Source organism: Curcuma longa, chromosome 1 (assembly GCF_044706935.1).
Source record: "Curcuma longa cultivar G26 ecotype Majalengka, Jawa Barat chromosome 1, ITB_CL_G26_1.1, whole genome shotgun sequence".
NCBI lineage: Eukaryota > Viridiplantae > Streptophyta > Magnoliopsida > Zingiberales > Zingiberaceae > Curcuma > Curcuma longa.
Window position 1 is genome coordinate 4668552 of NC_133861.1, and position 10447 is coordinate 4678998.

General features: G+C 36.7%; 1 protein-coding gene and 1 long non-coding RNA gene across 2 annotated transcripts; one reads left to right on the top strand and one right to left on the bottom strand.

Annotated features, from left to right (window-relative positions):
- Nucleotides 1–922: 922 nt before the first annotated feature.
- LOC141837984 (uncharacterized) lies at nucleotides 923–2728 on the bottom strand. The gene has a single exon (XM_074725361.1). It carries the CDS (start codon nucleotides 2489–2491, stop codon nucleotides 1136–1138), a length of 1356 nt encoding a protein of 451 aa, XP_074581462.1. The 5' UTR covers nucleotides 2492–2728; the 3' UTR covers nucleotides 923–1135.
- Nucleotides 2729–3118: 390 nt separating this feature from the next.
- On the top strand, nucleotides 3119–5891 carry LOC141837993 (uncharacterized). Its single transcript, XR_012602607.1, has 3 exons — nucleotides 3119–3243; nucleotides 5712–5784; nucleotides 5876–5891. It is a non-coding gene; the product is annotated as an uncharacterized LOC141837993 (long non-coding RNA).
- The last annotated feature ends 4556 nt before the right edge of the window (nucleotides 5892–10447 follow it).

Here is a 10447-nt window from a genome sequence, read left to right on the forward strand (position 1 = left end):
GCCTAAGTAGAAAGCTTAGGCCCCAAAAGGGTTTATCTTGTTCCATAATGGCATGTCAAAGTACAAGATAAGGATGGGACAAAAAGATGAACTATACAGTAATGGTATAAAAAAAAAAGGTTCGAGATTTTAAATTGGTAGTATGGATAATAATTATAAATTATATTATATCTATAATAATATTTTTTATATATTATAATTTTTATAAATATGTATATTAGGCTATTCACGATAATGATGTTAAATCATGACTTATTTCATTCATAACATAGGGCACATGGTAGGTTATTCACAAAAAGGAATGAAAGTGAAAGTGGTCCAAAGTGAAGGAAAAGGAGACGCCGGTTACTAAGGAGGAAGAAAGATAGAAATTGATAAACAAGGAAAAAGACAACCGATAAGGAAGAAGAAAAAGACGATATTTCCTTAAGAAGGAAGAGGAAAAGAGGACCATAATAGTTTTCAAATAAAATAGACAATTGATCCAACCTAGATCTTTTAGTTATCCATGCTTACAATAGGCCCAAAGTACCAACAAGTTATTAATAGGGTTGTTATGGCTCACCAAATTAAGCATTAGAAAGAAAAAAACTATTTTAGAGTGTGAAATTGGTTTGACTAAGATCTAGAGGTCAATTGACTTTTAACTAACTTCTCTAAAGTAATATTTGATAATTCTTGCTTTTTATATGATTGTTTTTCCTCTCAAATTTATTAATAATATATATATATATATATATATATATATATTTATTAATTTAAATATCTAATCCTTCAAAATAATTAATCATTTTCAAATATTTTTGACCAAGGTTGGTATCTTCGAACTAATTTATCATTTTCTAGCATGTTTGACCTCTAAGTAGAGAAAGATTGGTCTTGTTCCAATCAGTTTTTGTTCATGTCTCCATTTTTTTCAATATGACAATTGATCACGTGGACAAAATTAATAAATAACGTCGAAAATACATTATGAAAATATAATTATTGACTGATAAAAATAAAATACCACCGCCAACAGCTGGCTTTGGCTGATTGGCTGGTGGCTTATGTGGCAGTGTGTGCGGTGCTTTCGTCTTCTCGTTTTTTTTCGATTATGCCCCTGAGAGGAGTTTTTGCATAGCAGCCCTCGAATTTAATTGTTCTTACCGTCTTCTCCGCCCTCGTAGTACGCCTTCTTTCGCCTATCGGCGCGCGCGCACGCGCAGATCACGAGGAAGCAGGCGGCGTAGACGGCGTGCACGCGCCAGTTGGCGCGCGGCGGCTCGCCGCTGACGGCGCGGTGGAAGACCGCGGCGTAGTAGTGGATGCCGAGCGCCAGGCCGATCACCATCTGTGCCAGGGCGAGCGCCCGCGATGCGGTGGGGGCGGTGTCCTTGTCGCCGGAGAAGACGGAGACTAGGTTGGACAGTTGGAGCACTAGGTAGACCAGGTAGCCCATCGTTTGTGCCGCCTGGGTCCAGGTGTAGGAGCCCGGCGAGGTGGCGTAGAAGAAGCGTAGTGGCTCGAGCCCCGTCACGAGGGCGGTCAGCGCGAGGGTGGCGAAGTAGATGGCGAGGTAGGCCTGGATGAAGAGAAGCAGGCGGTGGAGGGAGAGGTAGGAGCGGAGGCGGCTAAAGAGGAGGGTGAGCAGGAGCAGGGGGAGGGCGAGGAAGAGGGAGGAGAGCACGGGGGCGACCTTGGGGGCGAAGCTCTTGCCGACGTACGGCTTGACGCCTTCCGCGATGCCTTTGTTGGCGGCGGAGATGTAGGCCTTGGAGGTGGTGGAGAGGCGCTCCAGATCTGGGAGTAGGCGGGAGGGGAGCTCCCGGAAGTCTGAGATGAGATCCGTGCTGTCCAGGTCGTCCTCCGTCTCTAGCCAGGTGGTCAATTCCTCCGACTTCACCTTTTGCTTCGCCGCCATCTTCACCTTTTCCTTCGCCGCCGGCAGTTTCTTCACCGGAGCCTCCTTGGTGGGTTGTTGCGCCTTGACGGTGGCTGTAGTCTTATTTTTGGCAATGGGCGAATCAAGACCTAACTTTTTGGAAGATCTGGTCGAACTGGAGGAGGTATTGAGGGATTTGAGCTTGTCGCTGGACGATTTAGTGGAATTCAACTTACTAATCTTGACTGCCTTGAGAAGCTTGGTCGAATTCGAGGCTTTCAGGGTGGCATTGAGGGTTTTACCTAGCTTAATCTTGGCGGTGGCGTTGGCGGTGGTCTTGGAACCAGGGGAAACGGTGGCGGTGGAGTTGGCTTTCTTGGGCTTCAAGAGCTTCGTCTGGTTTTTGGTCCCCAAGCTTGCTTTTTGCTTGGGCGCTGCAGGATCCTGCGCCTTTCCACCACCTTCTACCGTGTCGATCACAGGCCTTTTGCTCAAAAGTTGCGCCTTTTGTGACTTGGGAGAACCAGTGGTGCCGGTTGCCGAGGAGGATGAGGAGGAAATGGTGAAGCTAACATGAAGGAAGAGCAACAGCAGCAGGATGGTGGTGGAAAATGACAAAGAGGCCATTGGGAAGGATTTGCAGATCTGAGCTAGGATTTTGGTAAAGAGACCGAAGATAAAATGCTGTGAGAGGCTTCTTTGAGATGTATATATATCAACCACAGGTGAAGAGGAGGAAGCAGAGGTGGGAGACTTGAGTGGGAATGGAACCACCACATCTTCTTGAGATGGGAGGAAGGTCACAAAGTCACATGGTGGCCGTGTGGAGACAAGGTGGGTTTGTGGGAGACGCAGTAGAGTCAGCTGGAGTAGTGACTAGCTCACTGCAGCAGAGACCCCTGCAAGGGAATAAAAAGTACTAGAAATCCTGTAAATTAACTCGTCACAACAGTAGATGTACTCTACTATGCCTCTAGTTTTTAAATACACTGAAAGCACTGGAGCACATTGCTGTTGGACTGTTTCCCTCCCTAATAAATCAGAGTAGGTGGGAAGTTATTGGTGTGGCATCTGGTCAGGTTCCATACTCAACTCTGAAGAGGATTTCCTGGATCTTGTCTTAGCTGGAATCAGTGTTCCATAACAGAATTCTGAAATTATTTTCTACCATTCTTAACTCAGGTGGAGGTGGATCCTATCTTTTCTTTGTGCTTGCTTAAATGTTTGTATTTTTTTCCTTTTTATAATTTTATTTTGTACAGGTCAGACTCATCTGGTGCTTATAACAGTGACTTGTAATGTTAGGCTCAGGCCAAACTGATTCCGAGCAAGCACAGGAAAGACTTGCTTTCATTAATGCGTACAAAATGAAAGGATTAGTAAGTACATCGACTTGGCCCCAAAATCTTAGAATAACTTTTATCTCTGTTATTTGTAATTGCAAAGTAGCTTTGCGGGACATTTTTATGGCATAGTTCTATTAACTATTTATTTACTTATGGATTCTCAGTGATCTGCATCTGAAATTGCAATTGACAGAATAAACAACCAAAGTAATAAAACCAGGACAATAGAATTTTAAGGCCTCCTTAATCTTGGAGAGTTAAAAGGTATCCCTGTCATTGAGAATGTAAGGGAGGGGAACTTCCACGAGGATTATTATTTTGTAGAAACAAAGGATGAAGAGGAACCAAGCATCGAGTTGGGAAAGGACTGGCCGAGTGGAATTAGTTTAGAAATTGAATGAGCAGTAGTAATGATTTGCAAAAGTGAAGCAAATGAGAGAAGTAAAGAAGCTAGGAAATGAACCGCACAGTCACATGAACACAACTTTCTTAAAAGGGACCTTCATCCAGCTATGGATTTGGATGTCTGGTTCTGCTCTTGTGAAATTGTTATCTAGGAACTGTGAGTTTAATCAAGTTTTTACCTGGAAAATGTATTGAAAGATTGAGTTATATGTGTACAATTCATTTGGTATAAAGAGCTAGTCAGGCTTTTAATGGGACCTAATTGTGTTAGTTTATCTTATCGAAATAAAAGCACTTCAATTATTTTACATCTGGCTAGTGTATTCGCTCACGTGACCATATATAAAGGTAAGAGTATTTTGGTTTGGTTCATTTTTCCTGGTGTTGATTAAACTTCAAATGGCTGAGGACCTACTTATCCAATAAGTTGCTTGACAATGTCACTTAGAATTGGACCAAAGAAAGAACTGGCAACTTAGAGACCTAACAACTCAATCGAAATTTTTCCAGCAACTATACTAAACCCATGCTTCTACATATTTTGGTTTACCATATAATTTTAAGATAACCCAGTTTCCTTTTTTCTTTTGTATATATTTTAATAATTTTTTTAGATGCTTTAGTCAATATCCGGTTGCAAGAAAAATTAGATTTTTGATCACTTTCCAACCTAACCTAGGATGTTTAAATTGGGTCTAGCACTCTAATAATTTTGCATAAATTTTAGTTCCTTGCAAGCTGGTTTACAAAACAACTTGCATGATTAAAAATTGAACTAGATGGCCTACAAGCTAATTTACAGATTGATATTGATGTTTGGCATAATTTCTGAACAAAAACTAGCTATTTGGGTTTCTTCCAACCTATTATTGCCATTGATGAAATTTTAGCATTTAATCATGCATAATTTTAGGATTTTGGTCCTACATCTGCTTGCATGGTGAAAATTGTCATATAATGCTTGAAGCTAATATGATATATGGAGAAAAATTAAATTTTTTAGCACTTTCCAACATAACATGGTCAATTAAAATCTTTTACACCTTATTTTTATAAAAACTTGGGCTTTGACTTTGTAAGTTGATTTGCAAATAAGCTTATCTGGTAAGTAGCAACCTATTATTAGTTTCAACCTATTATTAGTTTCATTCAAAATCTAATTGGTTACAATAAAAAAAGTTTACCTTACCTAAACTTAAATCACCTAAACATTGGTTATCATCAACACCTCCATATGATGAAAGATCATTTATCCTAAAGTCATCATATTCATTATTGGCTGCAGTATATGCATATTTTCCCTACATTTCGTCACTGTGTAATCTTTATTCCAGTTACATCAATTATAAAATAACTTGTGTGACATGAAAAGTTAGATCCACACAAATTTATGGAAAATAAAGGTGTGAGAGATTCCAATCCAACCGCTTTAGATTGGATGATGCTCAAAAAGATGATTTTTATACATAAATTATGAAACAAGCTGATTATAAATAATTGTGATTTGTGAATATGAGAGGTGTGATTTGCTCAAAATTAAGCACAAGGGATGCCAAATTGTGAAAGGGACCTCATCCAAAAGTCTACAGTTCTATTGTCGTCAATTTGTTTGAAACACTACAAGACCATTACAAACTGCCCGTGATTTTTGGTTGCCATTGTCCTTCAGTTTTCCAACAACACTCTTTATTATTTTCCACAATTATCCTCCAAAACATTCATGTCAATTATTTGCATCTTTTGAAGTGTGGAAATGCACTTTTATGATTAATTTGGATAAGCTTTACTCTAAGTTTCTGAATGCATTGCAGGGCCATGAGAGAGCATTCTTGTTTCAAAGAACAAAACTTAGGACACAAGCTGCTTTACATATTTTATAACAGATAAAACCCATTGCAACCTTTATTTAATGGTAGTGTCCCTAGGGGCATAGTAAATATATATTGCTGAAAACAGGGGTCAGAGATAGTAGTACATGCAGAGGTTTATAAATTATATTTATCATCTGTAAGGTTCTTCTAGACATGGGATAACTTCTAAAAGTTAGGTTTGTATTTAATATTTTCTCATGGCTTGTATTTATATGTGCCCTGCAGATTCCATTCTATATGAAAGAGACATTTAAACCATGCGCTGTGCAGATGAGATCTTGTGGAAAAGAAGTACCATGTAATTTCTCTTTTCATTTTCCAGTACTTCTAGTATTCCTTTTCTATTGCAACACTCTTCAAAACTTTCCCTTGGACTTTTGATGTTTCAGTGGTCCTCCATCTCAGTCAATCAGTATGTGCAGACAATGTACAATCTTCTGAGATATGGTGGAATTGACATTTGAAAATGTCCTTGAACTTAAACTATGGTTTGCAACTTCTCTCTCAAACTCATACCGTGTTAGATGATCTGGAAACTGTGCTCAAGTTTTCTTTGGAACGACTTGCAGGGATAAAGAATGGCCATGAAATGAGATATTTTGGAGAATTGGAGGCTACTACCAACCTCACAGTCTGTGATATGGAAAGGTCAACCACCTCCATTTAGTTTCACTTGGTTTCTTCTTTATTCATTACACAGAATCCAGAATTCGAGTGGAGTCTGACCCAACTTCATGTCATGGTGGCTCCACTAGTTTGTTAGAATGATGCTGTCATTTGACAATAGCTGTTCTTCGTGCCCCATTCAACTAATATGATGCCTAGTATGTATGATCGCACTCTTATGATTGTCTTTGTGCTACTCTTGAACCTTGAAAGGGATTTGATCCTTTCTCAATAGGGCACAGCTGGTCTGATTATTAAAGTATCCATCCAAAATATTTCTGTTTGTTTTTTTCATAACTGAAAAACATGCAGTAGGATGCTAGAGTGAACAAGAACTTTGCAAAACTCAGATTAGTGCTGTCCATGCATACTGAATCTGAAAAAACAGCAACTATCTTAATCAGTTGTTTGATACAGGAACCACATTCTACTCCATATTGATACACCTCTAGATTATTAATGGTTTCTTAGCTTAACCAGTTATTATCATGAATTTCCTTTGTGATTTAATCCAGCAGGTTACTGGGAAGGATTTTTGCCCTGAATATATAAATTTGGTTACTTTTGCTTTTTTGAGCTTTCCAAACAGATGTTTACTAAACCACTACTTCAGATTTTGTTTCTCTTGCAGCCGAGCAATAGGACCCTGACTGACTCTTTGCAGTGTTGCAACATTCCTATGTTTATTTGATGTCAGAGAAGCTTCGGCCAAGTACCAGCACCAGCACAACACAAACAATTTGGAAGAACTCAGTGACATCTTCACTGGGGACCGAAAAGAAGTGTGAAAGAAATGGGAAAGTGAAGAACAGGTGAGCATCTTTTTGTTCAGTGAAAGCATGAGTTTACCCACAACAAATGCGGGTCCTTAGCCACATGGAATTGTCTCAGACCATGTGAGTGAGGACTTTGGTATCGCGCACCATCTCTTTACAGCCCCACCCAAAGCAAACAGAATAAATAGCACTACTCGCCATACATTCTTCGGCAGTTGAATTACTATTTCCCCAACTCCTTGTAGATCTGAAGAAGCTCCAGTAACTCGCCATTCCTGTTATAAATGTCAGAATTCTGAAATCTGAGTTCGGCAAGCAAGAGCAAGAAGAGTTGAAGGCTTCAATTGGAGACTAGCTCAGATCTGAATCCCATTCCCAACAATAATAGTAAAGCAATTCGAAAGCAGATCCATCAACTCTGCACATGCTCTTCTCACTGTGTGTTTGATGGCTCAGTTGAGGGGATGTGGGAAGGGGAGCAGCATCCTTTTCAAATTGTTGGGTTCTTAAATTGCATCATGTGGAGTTTGAACCAGTAAAGAGTGTTGCTAAGATTTTTAATGAAAGTGTGAGGACCTAAATGAGTTCTTGGGAACTGAAAGAGTATAATAGTGGTCTCAAACTAACATTTTAACTTGTGAATTGTGAGATCACTATCCATGAACTCATACATGTAGTCACATTTACATTTTGACTCATAGATATCCATGAACTGTAAGCATGAAGCCACCAGTATGGTCTTGGGGATTTTACGAACTCATATAAAACTCTAAAAAAAAATGATAAATCCCAGTCAGTCTCATGGACTCAATCCTTGGGATGGTCGGTCCGGTCTCACGGAAGTTTTCCACCGACTACCAGGGTAAATCGGGAAGCACATACGACGGTCAATCCAGATGCCCAGTATCCTTTGATTGCGTTCTCCATTTGGAGGAAAATTCCTGCAAATACGCCGTAGCTAAGGATCGAATCGCGGATCCTTGGGTCACAATCCGAATGTCCTACCGTTGCATCATTGCCCCGGGGACTCATATAAAACTCTCAACCTCACATTTTGAGTTGTGTTGTGTAGGTTTATGAAAGTAAAACAATCATTTCACCTTCGAGTTATGTAAGTTTTCCTTAGTTTTGTTTTCTTCCATACGTCCTTTCTTGAGTAAAACAAAAGACATTAATGCATGCCCTGTTATTCAGAGGTGCCAATGAGAGAATCTTTTCCTCTGTTTTGTTTTCTTCGATATCTCCTTCCCAAGTCAAACAAAAGTCATGAATGTCTATTTAGTGCAGATGACAAAGGAAAAAGAATCTAGTGTAAAAATATATTTTGATTTTTGGGGAAGGGAATGATGGACGAAAGAAAAATAAATAAATAAAAGTAAACCATCAAATGGAAAGAAGAGAAAGGAAAGATAAGGTCTTGTGAGGCAAGGCCGCGAGGTTATGACTATTTTTGTAAACGATGTTACTTCGCTACGGTGCTTACAGATAGTAGTAATTTATTTTCAAACACGCCACCCGAGTGCCACAAAGTGCACGACAAAGCGTCCATTGCACATGTAACGTGTGGTGGGCTGTGGGCTCATAGGTGCGAGCACCTATTCACCCGTGAAAGAGAGCATATGAGCTTTTTGTATTAATTTCATTAACACAGTATCATTAATAAGGAAAAAAAATCCATCGAAAATCTCCGATATGAGAGTATGAGATTATTCCCCATGCATTTCCTTATATATCATTAATTAACAATTAATGTTATTCTGGACTGACTTTAAACAATTAACTTCTCATTCACCCTTAATCGATTTTGAGTAAATTAATAAACTAAATCTATCTATGCAAAATGTGGATTTCGATTTTGAAGTCAATTATGACTTTCATTAATTGATGTCATTCTGATTTTTTCATAAAATCGTATTGATCCGTTAAGACCCCAATATCCAATAATTTTTTTTTAAGATTAGTTGAACTTAAAGTTCACATATCTATTTACATTATCAAAAAATAATAAGAAACAAATAGAAGATGAATAGAATATCACTGAACAATTTCTATATTTGCTTTAAGAGTTTATTTATATATTAATTTTATAATTAAATAGATGAAAACTTAAAAAAAAATAGTGAGTTTGGTTTTTCAAGGGCCATACATAAAATTTATGAATACCTTATAAATAAATTTATTTATAAATTCTCAAAAGGATTCTTTTCTCCTGGTCAATATAGTTGACATATGTCACATCCTCAGCAAAATGACAAATTTAAATTCTTATTACTTTAAAAAATTAGATGATATATTTTGATATTTTCAACAAGAATTTTCGGTTAATTAAATAATATTTATTTAAAATAAATAAATTTGAAATTACTTAAATGTTTGTAAATAATATCGAGAAAAAAAAATTAAATGAGCATTTTTTTTATTGAAATCGTCGAAAGACTGTTTTAATATTGGAATGTCGAAACAGTATTCATTCTTATTGTAATATAATATGATTAATATCGATACAAATGAAATATTTATATTATAGTAGTTATTAATTATATCTATAATATATAATATTATTAGAATTAAAATATTTATATGATATCATTATGATTTCATAATTATTATAAATAATATTAAACAAATATGGAGACGGAAAGTATTATTTTAATAATAAATAAAAATTGATGCTCATGAAAAATGACGTGACGCTCTTTTAATGCTCAATAATATTTATTCAATAAATTTTTTTACCGATTATGTCAAAGTAATTTGAATTTCATGCCGCTCCGTCACGCAGCAACTGACGTGGCAGACGGGAGTCCACTGGAGCTGTCAATTTGGATGAGTAATTAATTCATTGTGTTAAATAATTTAAATAAATTTGATTGATATTTTATTAATTTATTTTTAGATGAATTTAAGTGGATTGATTTATCTAGATTCATGATGCATATGGATTGATCCATGAATCTACATGGAGTAGTCTACGATGAATTTGAGTTAGTCCATTGATTGAGAATTTTTTTAAAAAAATTTAAAATAAAAATAAAAAATTTAATAGGTTTGTGAGAGTTTAAATGATTTAATCCGTAATTAAATTTAAAATTTTTAATATTATATATATTTTTTTATTTTTTAATAGATTTGTAAACTTAAATCACTTAATCCATAATTCAAATATAAAAATTTTAATTTTTTATATATATATATATTTTTAATAGGTCTATAGATTATTTAATCCGTAATCTGTGTTGAATTAGATTGAAAAATTTTTAATCAATCAAAATAGTGTATCAATCTGTTCCACCCCATCTTGTGCATGGATTTTTGATCGAGATCGTGATCCCCGACGTACGGCGGAGAATTCATCGGCGCACCGCCGTCTGCAGCGGCCGTGGAGGGACAAATTATTACAAAATATATAATTAAATTAATAACAACAAATAATTTACTATAACATATCATTAAGTTTTAACAAAATACTCAAAAGCATACACCCAATTTTATAAATTAACAAATCATGCACCTGATTTG